Source organism: Corvus moneduloides, chromosome 9 (genome assembly GCF_009650955.1).
Source record: "Corvus moneduloides isolate bCorMon1 chromosome 9, bCorMon1.pri, whole genome shotgun sequence".
NCBI classification, from domain to species: Eukaryota; Metazoa; Chordata; class Aves; order Passeriformes; family Corvidae; genus Corvus; species Corvus moneduloides.
In genome coordinates, this window is record NC_045484.1 from 6470035 (window position 1) to 6490022 (window position 19988).

General features: G+C 40.2%; 1 protein-coding gene across 14 annotated transcripts in view; it reads left to right on the top strand.

The window, feature by feature from the left end:
* The window catches only part of PRRC2C (proline rich coiled-coil 2C), a 70380-nt gene that overhangs the window by 143 nt on the left and 50249 nt on the right, over positions 1 to 19988 (top strand). For 13 of the 14 annotated variants that reach the window (XM_032117571.1, XM_032117558.1, XM_032117563.1 and 10 more), the window contains exons 2-3: positions 16184 to 16351; positions 17521 to 17698. In XM_032117571.1, the coding sequence (XP_031973462.1) occupies positions 16237 to 16351; positions 17521 to 17698 (293 nt within the window). In that variant the 5' untranslated portion in view covers positions 16184 to 16236. Of the gene's footprint in view, positions 1 to 14795; positions 15065 to 16183; positions 16352 to 17520; positions 17699 to 19988 lie in introns of those variants that run through there. The other variant, XM_032117559.1, reaches the window with a different exon arrangement.

Consider the following 19988-nt stretch of genomic DNA (forward strand, 5'->3'; position numbering starts at 1 on the left):
TGCGGGCCCGCGTCGCGATACGGCGCTGGAAGAAGCGGGCGGGCGGCCTGCGCCGCATGGCCCCGGGCGGGGGCGGCTTCCGTCCGGGCGGGCCCGCGGCCGGCGGGTGAGGGGCGCCCCGGGCCGGCCCCGCTGCCGGGCGGAGCTGGGCGGGCAGCGGCGCCTGGGCGGCCGGGCCGGGGTGCATTGGGCCGCCCCGCATCGGTGCCCGGCGCCGGCCGCGCCCCGCCGGGCACAGCCCGGGCCGCGCCCGGGGGCGGCGGGAGGGGCGGCTGTGCTGGGACTGCTCCTGCGGGGGTGCTGCTTCCGTTTCCCTCCCTCCTTTTTGCCCCCCATTTCCCCCCCTTTATCTAACGGCTCGCGGTCTTCCCCTCCTTTTTTTCATCTCTCTTTCTCTCCCTCCCTTTCTTGCTCCTGTGGAGATTCCTCGAGAAACCCGCCGACTGCTGCGTGCATTTGCGCTTACTTTGTGGCTGTGATTCTGCCTGCAGAAACGCGGGGGGAGAGCAGCCTTTTCTTGCGGGGTGCTGGAGGCAAGGCGCCTTGGTTTCCAAGTCTGAAATACGCATCCGCGGCTCTTTCACTCTTGGCCTACAGTAAAAGGCGGTTCTTGGGTGGTTTGATGTAGGACTGAGTAAAGGAAGGCATTGTTTGTGCTCCCAGGCCCAGGATTTGTAGGGGTGGGGTGGTCAGAGCCAGGGGTGTTCTCATTGATAGCGCTTAAAGGATTGTGAGATGACACGGCTGAAATTCAGGCACTTGGTCTGCAGTGGGCAGAATGCAGTGGGTGATGGGATGCATCACCCAGGGATGCAGGGATTGAAAATTTTGAGGCTGAAAGTGGCCCATTTAATTTCCAGTTCGGGCCCTCTTTCTGGGCCCATGCATGAGAGCATAGGGCTGGGCATTGAATGAACATTGCAGTTTTTCTTTACTTTTTGTGTTTCACGTGGGTGTTCTGTAAATATGTTCTTTGGTGGAAGGTCTTGAAGTCTATATGTTCGAGGAAGGACCATTTTTCCTTGTTGCCCTGATTACTAGGGTTAGATAGCTACATTACTGGAAATTAGCGGTATTTCAAAGTGAAGGAACAGGACTGTAATTTTTAGTAGTTTTATTTATTGTGCAACAAGGCACCAGGCCTGCTTGGTGTCTCATCTTAAAGAGCTCTGCTCAGACAAGAAACTGCTTTCGAAGGGGCAGGAAACAGGACATGATCTCATTTGTCCATGTATGAGAAACAAAAGAATTGACCTTAAATACTGGCTGGCGGGAGCTGTATGTGGCTGTCAAGTTTTTTTTTAATTATGTAGTCTAAAGAATTTTTCTTCATTAATTTTGTGGTGTTTCAATGTAATTCTGCAACTGTTTTCTTGGGACTAAAGAATCTCAAAGATTTGGGAGTTACTTGAACTGGATCAATGTTCCGTGGAAAGGTGGTTTGGTGATGTGGGCTTGAGAGGTGGCTCTTTAAACTGAAGTGAAAGCTTGGTTCTCTCCTAGGCCACTGCTTGGAGACCAGGATTGAGGCCTCTGCCACCTAAAACTCTGCCTTGGTGTGTGGATATGTTCCTTGTATGAAGTTCTTGGGTTTTGTAAATAATAGCCCATGAGATATGTATAAATTAATATACAGTTGCTTCTGTGAGTCTTGCTAATATAAATATTCTCTGTCTTGGCAGTTTAGTAGTAATTTATAATAACAACTTTGTTCTCATTTAGACTTTCCATAATCGGAACCCTAGTTTTTAGTAGAGCAGAACAGTTACATCAGTCTCCAGTTTTAGCTTGGACTCCTGCTCCAAAGCTACAGATTTATAGGATGCATCTTCCATAGGTCCTGTTTCCCCACATCCTGGAGTGTGCTAGGGAAAGTGAAACAGGCCCCAGTGAGCAAGGGAAAGATGATGCAATTCAGAAGGGAACTCCTGTGTGGGTTTGGGGCTGTCTGAATGAATGCTGGGTGGCAATTAAGAGAAAGAATGTAAGTCAAAGCAGCGATTATGTTGTATGGGGTTCACTTCAGCCAGGTATCCTACGGTACTGGGAGTACAAGCCCTCTGTTCCAGACCGTTTTCCAGGCTAAGGAATGGAAGGGATGTGAGAACGGAGAGAGGGTAGAAAGTGTCGACTAAATACCATATAAGGGGTGGTGTGGATAAAATGATGAGATAAAAATCTTGCAGAAGAATTAAAGCCTTGCACAGTGTGCTCTTGCAGAGGAACACACCCTTGTGTAGTGGACTGGGATGTGAGAGAAGGAAAAACGCTCCCCTTCCTTCTGCTGCAGGAGGAGTTGGACATCTTCAAAGGCTCATGGAGTAGTAGAGGGTTTGAGGGGGAGAAACTCCGCCCTGAAAATGCACCACCTTCCCACTAGTTGAGGATGGATGTTGGGCTTGTAATGACGGGACTGCCAGTGGTGATTTACTGGTAGAACCAGTTCATCTTCTGTAGGAAATTTTTCCTTTGCTCAGCTTCATGCTCTCATTGGTTTTTGGGTCTGGGTTTTACAAAACCTAGTAGAAGCTTACGGATGAAAGCAGTGTAAAAATAAAAGCTGAAATTGGTGTGAGGAGGTGGGAGAAAATAATACTCTGAGTATCAGTGAAATGAAAATGGAGTGCACAGGAGTCTAAAAAAATGCATCAAGAGCAGAGGAAGATGAAGTCCTAATAAAAATCAGATGAAGACAGCTTTTATGTCTATGAAGAACAGGCTAACAAAAATAGACTGTTTTTATTACAAATACCTCAGCCATTACATAACATTCTAAGTAAATGCTAACGAGCTCGTCTGTTACAGATTGCAAACACATACTAAAGGGAGAAACTGTTTAACATTCACATTGTTCATGCTTTAAATTATCTGACACTGTCTTGATTAACGGTAAAATTGGAGTGCAGAATCAACATTACATGTCTTTAGTCTGAAGTATGATAGTGATAAATTTTAACTGATATGTATTTGAAAATAACATGGGCTTCATTTTCAGGGTCTTCTAGCATCAGAGACAGGAAGGACTGCACTTTATATTCAGGTACAACAAAGGCACAAGTACTGCCTGAAGAACTGGGGCATCACCCAGTCCTGGATAACTGAGAGAAGAGGGGTCTCTTAAATACCAATTTAAATCAGTGTACAGCTGATTCCTAAGTGAAATGGCAGCCTTACTCGATTTTACTTAGTTGGGCTATAAAATTGTAGTTTAGCAATGACTAGGCTGCCCATTTTTTGCTGAACGTCTTGCTTAAGTTAGCAAATCAAACTTCCTCTGCTTAGAAAAGCAGCCCTTTTCAGGCTGTCCTGATGAAATCATGTAAACAGCTATACCTTGGTTTAAAATTCATATTTCTTAAGCATGTGACTGTTCCTAGATTTTATTGTTTATAAATGTGAACTTACAGTTTAAATCTATGGTCATAATTTTAAGGAATGTTTGCAGGAGTAATGATTTAGGATGTACTTTAACTGATTTGAACCTTCAGCTAAGGTGGAAGTGCAGCAACATTTTTTTGTTTGAGAAGCCAGTAATTTCCTCCAGTTAAAGACTTGATATTCCTTTAGGACTTCTGTTTCAGCCTCACCAGATATTCCTCTGGAGGACCTCTGTCTTAATATCAATGAATTGGTGCTTTCATTTTGAAAAAGAATAAATATTGTATTTACAGGGCTTGTTTTTAGTCGTGTTTAGGATAGTCTGTGCTTTGTATATAGGTGCACAGCAGAAGTCCTCTAATGAAAAGGATCAAGAACATTTTCTCTTGCCAGTGTTTGTAAATAAGAAAGATGTATTTTAGTGAAAAAAGCTTGCCTTTGGCTTGTGGCATTTCTGAGTGGTTACTTTGCTGGAGTCACCTTGGTTAGGAGATATTTTTCATGCCACAGATGAAGCTATCAGCATGGACAGAGCTTTGTAGGACACACATAGCTTTGGATAACAAACAGTTCCTTGATAAGTATTTTGATAACGTATTGAGCCTGAATTATTTACTGCATGTTGAAAGCAAAGTGTCAAGGGACGTGTGGGATTTTTTTTTTTCTAAGCAGAATAAACAGAGAATCAAGAGCAAGTGAAGATGTTAAACTTCGTCTGCAGCCATTTGGCAGATGCAAGTTAACTTCCACGGAAAATGGATTCTGTAGTGCTGAAAGACAGATGCATAAATCTGGGTATGCTGATAAGGCTTTTCTAATTTAGCTTCTCATCTTTTTTTTTTCCCTTTTTTGTAACAAGGCGTGGTCAAATCCAGTCTAAAGCAGTGGGCTGAAGTCAACCCTTACTGTAATAAACCAGTGTGGTCCAGAGCTGTTGTCGGTGTGGTGTTGGCAGCTGCATCTCTTACATGCTGAGCATTCTTTAGTGAACAAGGAGATGTGTCTGTTCCAAGAAATTAGTGAGTCACAGGGAAAAGCATGTAGCCAGAGATCCAGAGATAATGGGCAGCAGGTAGAAGAGACCGTGAGCAGCTCTGAGCTCTCTCCAAGCTGGACCAGACGGAGGAGCAAATTCCACCACCTTTGTATGCACTGAGTGAAATTTTTTTACTGGTGCTGTCAGTGTGTTACAAGCTGGTGCATTTGGCAACCCTGGCTCTCACTATCATGGTGGGAGTATCTTAAAAGCCTTCAAAATACGCTATAACATCTCTTTAATACAGAGAAGAAATTATGTTTATTTTTGATGCACATGAGTCAGGTTAGGAATATGGTAGGAGTAACAGGCAGCAAAGAATTCAGGCAAGGTGAGAAGTTTTGAACGTGGTGACAAATAGCTTAATTCATTACATAACTGATTAGAGTAACTGTTCTGAACTTTTTTTTTTTAATAATGGTGGGGTTGTACAAGTCTGTACAAAACTGTTTGTTCTGTAGGTTTCTACTGTTGAGTGCTTCCATCTTCAGGTTGGACCCTTCAACAACAAAAAAAGGTTGAGAAGATGAACAGAAAAGAATTGGGGAAAAAAAGCTAGCAAAGAGGGGATTCGTTTTGGCACGTGTTCTAAAGAGTGGAAGTTGTTAAGGATGTAGCCCTAGAGTGGTTCTTGTGCACTGTCAAAATATTCTCAAGGAGCTCATGAACAGAGGAGCTTGCCTGAACATTATTTCAAAGCAACTTCTAACAAATTTCCAAAATAAAACCTCAGATGTAATTATTTGTTATTTAAGGATTAACTTAGGAATAAGGGCTTTGGAAAAACAAGTTATGTATAAGAATTTTTACTTATTTGCAGTTTAAAGATGCAAAAAAGTATGATGTGGAGGGAAATCCACTGCTCAAAGTTGTGGTTCCTTGGGAAGAATGCTGAAAAAAGGTGTCACTTCCTCTGTGAAGAAATATTAATTATTTCAGTAGGGCTTGGAAATTGTGGTAAAGGAGCAGGAAATGGAAGTTTTGAGATTCCTTGAATTATTCACAGCAAGAGTGGCTTAACTTTTTTTTCTTAATCTGTCCTGCCCTCTTCCACTGTCCAAGTCTGCATGGGGTGGGTGGGAAGGGTTGAAAATACGCCACCTGTACAATGAGGCTTTGTAATAAAGTGTAGGGGCTTTTGGAGTAAGTATTAAAGTGAAAGGGAAAAATGACATAGTGAAAAGATGGGTATTGGCTGTAAATGGCTGCAACTTCTGTTCATCTGTCGGGAATCTGGTCTGTTTTCATGTACTTACTGATTTTCTTTCATCAGCTTCCTAAAAGAGGAAGCATTTTGCACCAACTTATCACTGGGACTGACTTCAGGAGTCAACTCCGGGTCACCTCAGCTGTTTCTAGTAACTTCCCCCAGACAGCACCTGCAGAGGAGCAGATTCTGAGCCCGGCTCAGCCTGCACTGGAGTCAGACGTGTCAGCAGTTGTCAGGCTGCTTCTGTAGCCCCACCGTGGATTTGTCTTTTACCCCCCTTTTCTCAGCCTGACACAGCAGCCACTACTCAGGATGCCACCAAGGAGGCCACTCCGTATGTCACTTTGGGTGTGGGAAGAAGGGGTTTGCTGATATTTTTGTCTTTTCAGGCTTCTGCTGGATAGTGTGATTCAGTTGAGCAAGAAACAGTGGTGCTTGTGACAGTATGCTAAGTGTGTTTGTAATTTTTTAAGGGACTGTTTGTGTTCCTAACCATTAACAGATGCCTTTACAGAGAGCTGCTCTGGTCTGGATAAGCTGATCTAAATTAGCTGTTAAGAAGCCTGGTGAATAGCTGTAATTTTTTTGGTTAAAAAGACTTCTGACAGGTAAGACAGGTCATGTTAACCTTCTGTATTCAGAGAAGAGTGCTACCTACCAACCTGCTGTTGGAATCCTGTACTTTGATAGCAGGTACACAGCTTGTTTCTGCAAGATTTTGCTTTAATTTATTCCCTTATCTTGTGCTCAAATAGGCAGTGATTCAATTTTGTGAGCTTTGAAGTTTTCTCATTCTTCCAAATAATGGAAGTTTCTTTAATAAATGGTTTTGCAAATCTTAAAAATAAGTCTCATTTGGCATCTGCAAGTTGAAAAGCTAATTGGGTGAAAGCACTTACATTGTTCTGTTCCCAGAAATAATGAAAACGCATATCATTACGATGCTCTCATTAATTCTATAGAAACTGTTTTTGGGGTTTTTTCTGGTCCTGGCTTCCTTCCAGAACTTCCAAACTCCTGCCTCAATTAAAAATTCACAATTTGTAAAGTTTCTTAACCAACTGCATGAAACTGGAAAATCAAAAATCTGTCTTGCAAAAAATTTGCTTAATGCTTAGTGACAAAGAAGTCAGAAGAGACTTGTAAAGTCATTGTCAGGCTAAGAAGAAATAAAATAGCCTGCTCTAGGAGTGACCTGCAAAGAAATCTGGGATGTTAGGTTTTCAGAAAAGAATACATTTTTAGTTGAAATGTTTGATAATCTAGTGAAACGTCTAAACTGTAATCTATGTCTAAGGATTATCAGCACATGGCCAGAGTAGCTGTGTTGGGTTAGTGCATCGGCTTTGTGCAGTGCTCGTTCTGATTTAGATGGGACATTCACTGTCAGTCTCTTTACTGGAATGTCTTGAAAAATCCTTTCTGGCAAAGAAAGTTGGATAATTTGAAAATGGGCTGGCTGGCACTTGAAGGAATGCTTCTAATACAGTTACTGGTAGTTACTCCTCATTTGCACTTGAGCTGTGGTTGTGGTGTTAAGTTTCTCTCCACTGGTCTGGTTCATATAGAACAAATGAGTAAATGAACTGGACATTTGCAGTACCAGTGGAGGCTGTGCTGTATTTACCTGGTCAGTATATTCCATGGTGTGGTGTTCTCATAGCCTACAGTTTGTAGTCTTTTCGGCCTCTGGGAGCTTTTTATTCATGTGTCAGCGAGAAATAAGATTTGTTTTGCATTGCTGCCTTGCTGTGCCTCAACCCAAACTGGGAATTGCTCTGAAAAGAACTGGAAACTTGTTGGACAAGTCTGATGGTCATTTCTCTTGGAGTCTGCAAGCAGACATGTGGAGAACTATTTCATTAAGCATGGTTCCACATCACCTCCATCATCAGTGGGAAGCTCTCTGGGACAAAGGCAGCCTTACAAAACTGTGACTGTAAATACAGAATAAGATATGCTGGATGAGTGTTGAGGCTGGTGTGCTTCTACCAGGATCAGTGGACCATTCCAGTAGACAGGAATGCTGAACACAAGTGTGCATTTGGTCTAATGGCACATCCAGGGTTTCTGATTCTCACGATTTTGTGATGCCTGTGCAATCAGATTCACAGCTTCAGCCTTTAAGTCCATTCTCTTTAGTATTTGAATGTAAGCCAGTTGCATCCGTCTGTTAGCCTAAAGAACTACTCCTCACGTTACAAAGAAGTTTGAGAAAAATTACCAAAGTAAGTTTTCTTTACTCAGAAGCCAAATTCAAGTCACTTCTATCTACGTGTTTTAAGCCAGTCATCAATTTTTTTTTGGCTAAGGATTTGATCCTCAAGGCTTAGTGTGGACATCATGTGTTTCACTTCTTCAAGGTACTTGACTACCCGAGTAAGTATGGGAGAGGATTTCTGTAGGAGTCTTAGTTGCTTAAAAGTGCTGCTGTTTTAGGTGGCAGATGTTGGGTTTTCAGTTCAGAATAGTAGAAGAGCTTTCGTTAAAACTCTCTGGTGATACTTGTACCATTTTTATTTATTATCTAACCTCTGTAAATTCAAAGAATTGCCAGACACCAAATTCACTGAAGGGACTTCATTAACTTGACCTAGTTTGATATTCCACTTTGATAATTGATATTTTTTTAAATCAATTTTTATTTTAATTGTAGTTATCATTAAAATACAAATAACAGTAATTATAAAGTAAAGTAATTATACAGCTAAAGCAGACAGAAGTATTACATCTTCTGCATGTGCAGTAGTTGAGAACTGAATATTTTTAGGGAGGAGCTTACTAATTTCAAGGTTTTAAGAATAGCTGTATTTATGCTTGAGTGCATCTCTGCATTATCTCCTTACTTCCTTGTAAAAGGCAGAAGTAAATGTTAGCTGTGTTGGTGAACAGCTTCCCTTATCCAGAAAGCTGGAGACCAAAATACGGGCCATTGGTGTAAAACATGGAAGAAAGTGACAAACATTGAAAGCACTGAATTCCTGGGTAACTGCATTGTTGTAGGTGATATTTAGATAGTACCTGTCAGAATATTGAACGCCTTTATTTGATGCTCTGAATATAAATATGCAGAAATATTAGACTAAATTAAATGAAAACTGCCCTGTATCCCCCCCCGAGTTCTTAAATAGCTGCACTGGCATCATTCTGCCTGTGAGGGGAGGGAACTGTAATCTCTCAGTTACCTGAGGTTGCTTAAAAAGGAGAAGATTTCATAAGCAGTACAAGTATCAGAAATTATCTTAGCTGAAAGAAAGCAGCTGTGGGACACATGAAAATATTCCATGCATTTTTGACAATTTTATTGCCAGTGTGAGTTTAACCTGTCTGTGGCTTTTTAATCCCTTGTTATATGGACACATTTAAGTCATGCTGATTCTGATTGATTCTACTGACCAGGCTTCTGGCAGGGCTGTTCCGCAGGATTATGGTTTCTGTGCATGTCCAGTGAAATATTCATGCACATACAGTTAAATGTATATTAAAATCTATGGAAAGAGGCAAATTTGAGGTTTGCTGTAGTTGGATCTGTGGGGTTTTTAATTATTTTTTCTTCTCAAGAAAGCACTGGGAAAAAAAATGAATAGAACTGAGAGATTTTTTTTTTTCCTGCAGTATGTGTCCTAAAAGTTTGGTTAGTGCCATGTTAGTCTTAAAATGCTCCTAACAAAAATCCCCTGAGCTGTTGTGGTTCATTGCTGGTTTTCCTGTTGGCAAGCCAGGTTTTAGGTGATCAGTATTTCTCCCAAAAAAATCAGTTCAGCAAGTTGCCTTGCAGGCTTTCTAAGGCAGCAGATTTGCTTTCTCCATAGATTGCTGGTTCAAAGTAATATATGCTTTGTGGTGAAGTTAGTTTCTGTGTAGACTTTTTTTGTGGGTGGCTAATTTGGGTTGTTTTTCATTTAGACTCTATTTAGACTGTTGTTGGATGTCTGTTAGAATGGATGCAGACATACTTGTGGATGCTCATTTCTGGCATCCACAAACTCCATTTTTAAAAGATGCATCTGTGGGATAATGCCCTAAAATGGCTGTCTTCTGACATGGTCTGTTTTCCACCTGACGTACTTAGTCTCGGTACTGTTTTGGAATGACTTTCTTAGGCTTTAAAGAGAAGTTATTTGAAGAATGATTGCACTAGCAGAGCCTGCTTTGCTACAGCTTTGTCTCAGGATGGATTGTCTTGGTTCTAGTGAGCAGAACTAATTTTGATTTTTTTTCCATTTGGGGGCTATTAACTCCTCTGTAGGTTGTGCCTGTCCTACAGTTCTCCCACTGAGGTGATGGGTGCAAAGAAGGTAGTGATTAAAGAGTTTTCCTACTCTGCTTCCAGTCTCCATGGATTCTATAGAGTCAATGCAATCAGTGCATTGTGTACCCTCTTTCAAGCTCTGCTGAGAACCAGTGAGCCCAAAATCTAGGTGTTAGTGATGCTTTCTAAGGAAACAAAACTTGGTGTAGATTTTGTTCAAGAATGAATTGTAGTGAGATCTACCCAGAACTCTTTAAAGATTTGAAGAGCCGTGATGGAGGTACATGAAAAACAAGCTTGAAGTTCCCAAAGTTTTCCTGCAATTTTCAGCCTGCTTAGCAGGAATCTGCTTGATAATGAACCTTGCTACAAATGGCACTTGGAGGGAAGGGAAATCCTGACTTGAGAGGCTTTATTAGATACTTAGATTTGACAGAGACTTCTTTGCTACCCAAGCATTCCTTGAGGTTCTCCAAGCTTATTTTCATGTCATATTAACCTGACTAGTGCTGAAGTTCTTAAGAATTCTTAATAGTGGGCTAAATGGCCAAAACGTTCATTTGTTTTGTTGTTACATTTTTGTAAATAAAAATTTGGCTGAAAGTGTTGGTCCCAGAGTGGTACTTTGGGCACTACAAAGTTGAAATTGTAAGGTCATCAATAAGAGGTTGTTGATGTGTATTGTCTATAAACATCCATGTCAGAGAAGTGAAGTCAGTATGTTTAATTGCAACTCCATTATTTATTTGTGTGCAGCCTTCTCTGTGCAAAACCACATCCAAAACCCATATATTCAGTAATTGCACAGTATTGTGGAATGTGATTTTAAATAGAGTTCCTTGATAATGGGTTACAAAAAGCATGAAGAAGGCTTTCCTGGGTTCCAAGTACTTTGACTACAGTATCTTCTGTTTCTTTGTTTTAAATCTGCATTATATTTCTGTAATTGATTTAAACTGGTGTCTTTTCTGAAGATCACACAGTTGTTTTTCAAAAATTAGTATCTAGCTGGAGATTATGCCCAGGTTTTTCAGTAGCAGGCAACTTCAGTTCTAGAATCTAAATCTGCCAGACTTACAGTTGAAATTAAATCTTTCTGTCTGAAATTTTTAATGCCACATTTTTGCATGCAGTGAAATTTTTTTGAAATTACTAACAGTGATTTGGGAGCATCTGCCTCCAACACCTATTGAATATGTGGTAAAAACCGTTTAATTTTGTTGTTTGGGGTTTTTTTAGTTTTGTGTTTGTTTTGGGGGGGCCGGGGGGGGGGTTGTTGGTTTGGGGGCTTTTTTTAGTTGTATTTGGTTCCAGGATTTACCAGAACCACATTGTTCAGTATCCCAGAAACAAAGCTATTCTTAGAAAAGTGAAGTTATGGCTGGATACAAATAACAGATTTGTATATGATGGTTTTTATCCTTTAACCACTTTCAGTGTGCTTAAAATAGTGTACAAAAATTCTTCCTGGATTGGTTTCTTGGTTTCTGTTTGAGAGAGGTGCTAATGTGTCCCAGTTATGAGTAAACTTCCATGTAGTATTTTTTGTGATGTTTCCCACTTCACAGATGGGCATTTGAGGCACTGAGAGAGTTCAAGGTTCTAGGAGATATCTTCAGCTGGTTTGAGTCTTGAGTGATGGTGCTCTTTGCCTGAAGTCATTCCAGTTCATCTTTCTCCATGTTTGGCCAAAGTACAGCCCTTGGGATAGAGGTGACAGGGACTAGATATCCTTGCTGCATTGAATAGGAATTGTGAGAATTATTCCAGTATTTGCTTAGTGTTTTTAAGACTTCAAAGCCCTGGGAAACTCCTGTACAGGCTACCTGTTCTGATTGTGTGCTTGTAGGCTAAGTAGGGGTGGGGGTTTAAGATGAAAGGACTGTATTAAAGCTAACTGTAACACTGCTGGTGAAGTCTCTTGACATGTTAGGCTTGTGTAAAAAAATTCAGACTTTTTTTGTCTAGGTAGGGGTTTAAAAATGCCGTGTGTAAAAATACGGATTGAGAGAGTTTGTCATCTGGTCAGACGAGTTTCTGAGTTAAGTTGTTAAATGTTTTATTCTTCTTACCCTTCAGTCCTCAAAAGTGACCTCAAAGCATGTAATATTTTACCTTGTTTAATCATGTAAGACTTTTTTCTGAAGCAGAGGTGACACCTTTTTGAGTCTGCAGTTGGCTCTGATGGAACACTGTGCAAAGTTCACAGACATAATAAATTGTATCATGGAATTCTAAACAAGTCATTTAGATGAGTTCTGAAATTATCAGGAGAGCTAGGAACTTAGTGGAAAAGGCCTGTGTGAGATGTGTGGGGGTTTTACTATTACTTTAAAAACATGTTTTTGCAGTCTGGAATATACTGCATTCAGTTTGTTCTTGTACCAGCTCTAAATGTCTGAGAGGGTACAAAGGGAGACCAGGATATCTAGAATTTGTGGCAGCTACTTTGTGTGCTATTTTCTGTACACAAGCTTCTGAGTTCCTTGCAGAATCTAAATAAGTCAACCAGTTGGAGTCTGAAAAAATAATCTGGTACAGAAATTACAGTAATAATTTTAACCCTAAAATCTTAAGGCCATGGTGAAGGTCAGTTAACTTATTTGATAACATTGCAGGGCAGCTAAAAGGTAAATGTTTGCTCCAGAATCCTGGGAGCATTATGCTTTCTGTAATTGTGCGTAATAGTAGCTGTAATCAGTCAGAATGAACAGCTGACTTGCTTAAATTTCTTAATAGTGCAGTGAACCCTGCCGAGTGCCATTATGGCTTGTACTGTTCCCTGTCCTTCTGTTGGCTGTCACTGTGCTTACTTAGCTTGGGTAAGTGCTTCTGACATCTTTTGTGTGTTTTCAGAGGTGCACACAGCTGCCTTGTGTTATTCACAGCACAGAGCCTAAACCTAGTCCACAGCAGCACTTCACTTCTAAAAAATTGACTAATAATAACAAAATATATAAATGTTGGGCAAATTGAGAATCACGTGGGGAGGAAAGTACTTGCCAGTGTATTGTATACACAAGTTAAATGTGTCCTGTGTTGAAACACCTTGTAGGTGGTTCTACTGAGGGAGTGATTGCAATGCCCAGGTATGGGAATGCAGCATATACAACTAAAGCTTGAATGAAAAGGCAGAGGTTTGGAGCTGGGTAGTTTTACATGGCTCAAAATCATGCAACTATCTCTGCCTGTGTGTTGTTAGATGGCACTGAGTGCTTGTTTAATGTGTGACTTGGCAGGTATGTTCGTAGAAGGCCACATGGGCTCTTCATAGGGAGGATTTGTCATCCCTGGCTTGAGTACCTGGTCTAAAGTCTTAATTTTGCAAGAATATCTTCTTTGGCAACCAGTATCAGGTCTAAATGTAGTTAAATATATATATATATATATATATATTATATTACTGAATATATTGACCTGCCTAATTGAAATTATTTATTTTGTGCAAATCAGATTACCAAGGAACGTGCAGTTTTAATCATTGTAAAATACTCAGTTTATTTTTCTGTGTAGTATAAGTTTGGAAAAACTTGTCAAACTATGAGTTTTAATAGTATAAAAAGCATAGAGCTCAATAGTAATGAGCAGACTAATTTTTGTAAATTTAACATAAAAAGGTATTTTTGGGGAATGTGTTCCCTGTCTTCTGTTCTTGAAGCTGTCAAACGTTTTAGAAAGAACGGTTGTTACAGTTAAGATCTGCCCAAGTATGAAGTCTGTCTTGCTCTGTAAAGAGTGTTATGATTAAGATTTTCCGTGTTTCATCTCTACCAGAGGGGCAGGCTTTGGAAAATATGATCAAAGATTATCTTAAACCACCTCAAATTGCTTTCTGCTCTGTCTGCATTGTTAGGGCTTTGCTGGTGTTGAGAATTTTTTTGTTAAAAAAATGACCCAAGTTGTCTTTTGTTTGTTTGTTTTGTTTGCCAGCTTTTAGACTTTTCACCATTGTGAAGCTACTTCTTGTTTACAAACTCCTTGGCTGGGATGAGTCTTGGGCTGAAAATTAGAACTCTGTATGAGTTGTTTGCACTTGAAAGAACGTGTGAGCATAGTGATTATAGTGTATGACTTGGTACAGTTATACGCTCACCTGAAACCTGGATTGCCACCCTGTGCTCCTGGCACTTATCTGCCCAGCGCCTTCTCCGACACTCCCGAATGATTGCGGTGGACTCTTTATGATAAATACCGAGGCTGGGAGCAGAGAGTAACAGAGGAGTCAAAGGGACAGAGTCTGCCAGGTTCTTTCACAGACATTTTACTGAACACCTTATGGTAAACTGAGTCTCCGTATAGAAGAAAAGGCTGATGCAGAGCCTCATGTCTGATCTAGACTCCAGTCACACACGTGGCTGTTAGGCCATGCCTCATCTATCCAAAAAAAACTACACTGGGACTGCAAGGTTTCACTGGGAGCCAAAGCTCACTACTCAAATATCTTTACAGGAAAAAACCCACCCAGTCTGATACATGAATTTAGGCAAGCTTATCTTTGGAGTTATCAGTTGAGCAGATTTGAAACAACCATTCCCTCTCCAGGCTGCCCCGGTACTTATTTGCAATTCAACATGTCAAGCTTTGCCCATCGGTATTATTCATGGCCAGACTACTGCTTTCAGCCTGTCTGGAGACCTGAATCCAGGCAGACACATTTATCAAGCTGAGTCTAGATAGGAGCACAGGGTGGCAATCCAGGTTTCAGGTGAGCGTATAACTGTACCAAGTCATACACTATAATCACTATGCTCACACGTTCTTTCAAGTGCAAACAACTCATACAGAGTTTTAATTTTCAGCCCAAGTCTCTGATCTGCTTGGTGGGTTGGGCCGCCCTGCTCCCATCCCATATTTCATATTTTTGGATGACACAAAGAGTAACTAACTGTTGGTGTAACACTTGCTGTTGAAATAGCCAAATGCTGACTAATCTGGAAGAAGAATCTGGGAGTTGCTGTCTTTATGTGAGGGGAGAATGTATTTCTTAGCTATGTATATGTGGCCCCATACAAGGCTGGAGATTGTCCCCTTTGCAGCAGTCTGCATGGATTGTAATAGAATAGCTTCTGGCCCAAGTTACGCTGAAGCTGAACCATCCCAAGGTTATTTGCCATCTTAATTTCTTTTCAGTCATGGCTTGTAAATTGAAGTAGAAGGCAGAGGAGGATGAGAACGTTATCATGCCTATGTAAGTGAAATTTCCATGGTCTTTTGACATTGCTTAATGTCTATCATGACCAAGTAAGTGCTTTGTTCTTTAGACTGCTTGTCATTGCAGACTCTTCTTTAATCCATGAGCACCTCACATGTGAATCAGGTTCCCTTTGAAGATCTGCAGCTCTGAGTTTGACATGGGAGTTTGATCACTGAAGAGTTTGAGCAGGATGTCTTGATTCTTGCTGCCTGCTTTTAGAAAGAAACGCAAGTTTTGAGCATATATAACTATTCTGGAATTCAAATGGAAATATATTAAAAAACTGTTGTTGTAAAGAGGGTAGCAGGATTTTTGACTAAGATAAATCAACTGTATAATAATGTTCTGTTTGAGTGAATGCTCACTTGTGTTCCTGCCTGGTGATGAGCAGTGGCGCTGCAAGTTCCTTCCAAGAACTTCTAGCGAATTATCACTGTTAATAACTGGGTTGTTTTTCTCAAGGCCTGTTATTCTGGGGGAAGGAGGGAGGAGACGGATGACCCGCTCCAACAGCCCTGTAATTTACTGCTGCAGGAAGAATTGGTTTAAGGAATTCTCACTCTCCCTCTCTGAGCATACTGTGTTCTGGTTTTGACAAACAAAAAATTCTCACTCTGTGTATTTAGTTTCTCTGGCTGCTGTGTTCGTGATGATTTGGAGGGGGAAAGCAAATTCCAGAAATACTGTACTGCAGTAAGTGTTAATTGTGTTTCAGTACTTGGCTTCAGCAGTACATGAAGTCATTGAGCTTCCCCAGTGGGGAAGGAGCTGCTGGTGGAAATTCTGTGTGTTTGTGGGGTTTGGGATTGGGTTTTTATTATTCATTTTCTAGTGAAGTCATGGATGGTATTTACTACTTTAACAGTGATGTTCATTAAGTGCTGACCCTCCTGATTTTGTCACATTCAAATTAAAGAGATGGAAATACTTGAAAATTCCTGGTGTTACGTAAGGATAAGGTTTCTGGAGTTAATGCATTCCTTGGCTTCCTGCAGTATGCTTAAATGAAACAGTGCTAATGGTGTTAAATATGCTGTCCACTTCTGCCCTGTGAAGTCTTGACTTAAGTGCTGGCTCATATTCAAATTGCTTTTCTGTTGTTTTTCGTTACAGGCAGATTTTGAGGAGTGAACGGGAGGTACCAGACTCGATGAGTTTCCAGCGAAATGTCGGAAAAGTCAGGCCAGAGTACAAAAGCAAAGGATGGAAAAACAAAGTATGCAACACTCAGTCTGTTTAATACTTACAAGGGAAAGTCACTGGAAACTCAGAAAACCACAGGTGAGTAAGCTCTCTTTAGGGTTGCATTCTTTCAGTTTCATCGTTCCTGCAGTGCTAATTAAGAGTGCAGAGTATATGAGCACTTAACCACAGCATGGTTTTTCATAACTGCTTGGTACAGCAGTGAAGTGGAAGGATTGTTGAAGGCAGCATTCCTTGTAGTTTCTGGTTAGCTGTCAACAAGCGTATCAGTTCAGAGAGACAGTGCTTGCAGTCTAGTAGGAAGTAGAATGTGGATAAATAAAGACATGCCATTCCCCAGCTGTGCATTTTACTGCACTAACATTTGCCATACTGGAAGTGTTTGATTAAGGAGAAGGCAAGGCTCACTTCAGCTCAGGGGCTTTGATTTTTGGACAACCACTGGATAAAAATTATACCGCTATCTCAAATAAGGTGATAGTGAGCCTGCTTTTTCATGAGTCATTAAATGGAGAAGGAGGGGGAAATGATGTTTTGAAGGTTTTGAACTTGACTTGACGACATAACTGCCTAAATCATGTGTAAAAGAGAAAAAGTGTGCCTAAGCTTGTTAAAGTTTGCCACATATTCTTTTTAAAGGTTGAAACTGAGCTGTTTGTTGTGATACAGCTTATCCAGGGCACTAACTTGTACTTGTTCCCTCAGTTGGTTACTTGGTAGGTTGAATATTCTGTGGGGTGCATTAGCTTCGTACTTGTGGTCTGGAGTAAATAAAATTTGTAAGAGTGTTTTTGCAAGGTCAGCATCTGCCAGCTAAATTTGCAGCAAAAAAGAAATGCGCTGGATCCATAGAGGTATTCCTGTACTCATCAATGTACATTAAGCTCACAGAAGAGCAAGAGAATAATGCTTGACAAAATCTTGGAGGGTATTAAGACAATAATATCACATTTTAAATGGCTTCTTTAGCTTTCTGTCACTGAATGTTGTGTATAAAGGTGGGGCCATATATCCTTTTTAATCTCTCGAACAGGCTAACCATAATGACTCACTGTTCAAAAAGTACTCCAGTTTTCCCAAACCAAGTGTTTGCAATTCCCTTTTTTAAAAATTAAATTCTGAAGCATTTTAAATTCTTAATTCTTATGCTCTTAAATTTTTCTGACTTAGAAAACATTATGTAGCTCTGCTTAAAAACTGTCTGCTAAATAGCTTTGTTAACTTGCACTTCCTGTTCTGGTACGCAGTTGCCGCACGCCATGGATTGCAGAGTCTTGGAAAAGTTGCTATTTCCAGGAGGATGCCTCCCCCAGCTAATCTGCCCAGCCTCAAAGCAGAGAACAAAGGCAACGACCCCAATGTGAACATTGTGCCTAAAGACGGCACAGGATGGGCTTCAAAACAAGAACAGCATGAAGAAGAGAAGTAAGTGACCACTGAGCTCTAGCTTGATTTGCTGTGCCATTTCTCTCAGGTTTGCCTACACTAGGGATTGGCAGGGCCTGGGAAGAAATTGGCTGCACTGGACTGTCCTCAGGGTAGTTACCAGAGAGGAAATAGCACCACTGTTAAGTTCTGTGAGGAAGAATCTTGCCAGTAGAGGGCTAGTAAAAAAAAACCTTGCACAAAAAAAGCCCTTCACATTTAAGTTGAAAATGTTCTGCTTATAAATTCTATACAAGGGGAAGAATATTTCTGTGGACGTGTAAGTTTTGATGTCTGTTGAAAGGAAATGCTACAACATGTTTTTGTAAGATCAGTGTCATCACCTTAAATAAAATGCTCTTGAAATTCTAGGTACGTGGAAATTCTCTTGAAACCCCAAGGAACACAGCAGGAAAATTAGATAATAGCTTGCAAGTTTGTGAGAGTATGCAAAAATCTACTTAATTGTAATTGTTGTGATGTATAGCAGAGAAAACTCAAAAATTCTTGGTTTGTAAACATTTGTTTAAATCTCTGCTTTGTTTTCCTTATGGTTCTTAATATTTGCACTTTATTTTTTTTGGCTAGAATGCCATAAATTCTACAGACTTTCAAAATTTTTTTATCTTAGACTCTACGCAGTTAATTCACTCTCCTCCAGTATGTGCTGTGAACAAGACAGAAGTGGTGGCAGTGTTGATGCATTGCTGTATACCTTGTATGATATAACTTTTCCCATGCTCAGTGCAGTTTCATGTGCTAGATTTGTTTCACATTTGTACAACTAAAGAAAGTAGAATGAAAGGATCATAGAATATGCTGAGTTGGAAGAGACCCATCAGGATCATCGAGTCCAACTCATGGCCCTGCAGAGAAAGAAACTAAATAAAAACTGAAACTTTTCAGTTTCTAATTGGGAAGTATTTTAAAGCAGGTTTTTTTTTTTGCCGTGTAAGCTTAAAATTGGATGTGATTCTCACTGCATAAGTAGAAGCAAGGTTTAAGTGTTAATTCTTTCCATACAAATTGTTCTGAAAAACACTGGAATGTACAGCCAGTGGTTGTATGTTTGCTAGTGCTTGTGAAAGCAAAATATGAGGTCTAAGAGTTTCCTTTGCCATCTTTCTATCCCTTTATTTCTCTTTGTATATGTTCCTGCATTTAAATATCAAGTTTTGACATCTCTCTAAAAAGCTGTTAGACTTCAGGAATAAAGTGTTTCTGTTTAGCCTTTTATTTTAAGCTTTTGAAGCTACAGATTTACAGTTTTCTGCCCTGTGTTTTGTTTGGTACTTTAACAACATCTCCCTGTACTTCAAGGTCACTTACACTTTGCCCTGTTAAGTCTGTGTTGAGCTGGTAGCTTGTTTGACTAAAACAAGCCTTCCATGGCCATGGGTTAGAAGAACATACCAGTAGTTGATTTTATGTTTAAAAACAAGTAAGAAGCTGTCCCTTATCTTCAACTGGAGGTTGTTTGCCTTTGTATTTTCATATGTTTTACTCTGATAAAGGCCTTGGAGTTCGCATGCAAGTAAAACTAGTGAGGGAAAGATTTGTTCCCAGGAATTGGTATGTAAGCCCAGGCCATGAGTAAATTCTCCTAAATTTCGACCATCTGATGTGTTTGCTCAAATATTAAGACCGTTTGTTTGACTACTGAGGTGTTTCTGTGATATTTCAATGTGCTTGAAATGCTGCAGTTTACATGCGAAGTGTTTTATTGTTCCTCTCAAAAGTGCTGCAGATAAAGGTTACATCTTGATAACAGCTTGCTTTAGTTTAATGGCTTTTCTCTTGTATCATTGCATTGGAGTTCACATGAATGTGTTGTTCCCTGTAATTAGGAAAATTAATTATTCTACTACTTTCTTGAGTTGTCACTCATTTTGTGGGTATTGCCTCAGTCTCTTTCCTGGATAGTGCAGGCTGTTGTGTATTGATTTGATTAATGCAGCTGAGTTCTTTAACTCATCCATACTTGCAGGGCAGTGCTTGGATAACTAAAATTCTAAATGGGTTTGTCTTTGGAACGGGAGAAATGCAAGGAATAGTTTCTTTAACAGTCTTGTTCCTTGTTTCACTTGTGTGTCATATAAGTCACAAATTCCCCAAAGAATGCTTAGAAAATGTGCAGCTGTGAGAAAATGCAAGTGAAAAACAGAAAAGAATGAGAACTGGTTTTTATTTTTTTAGATTGCAATTCTCTCTGGAAACATGAAAATTCCATTTAGTTATTCTTATGACAAGCCTGTGTGTTTCTCCCCAGGAATGATCTTTTTAATGATGT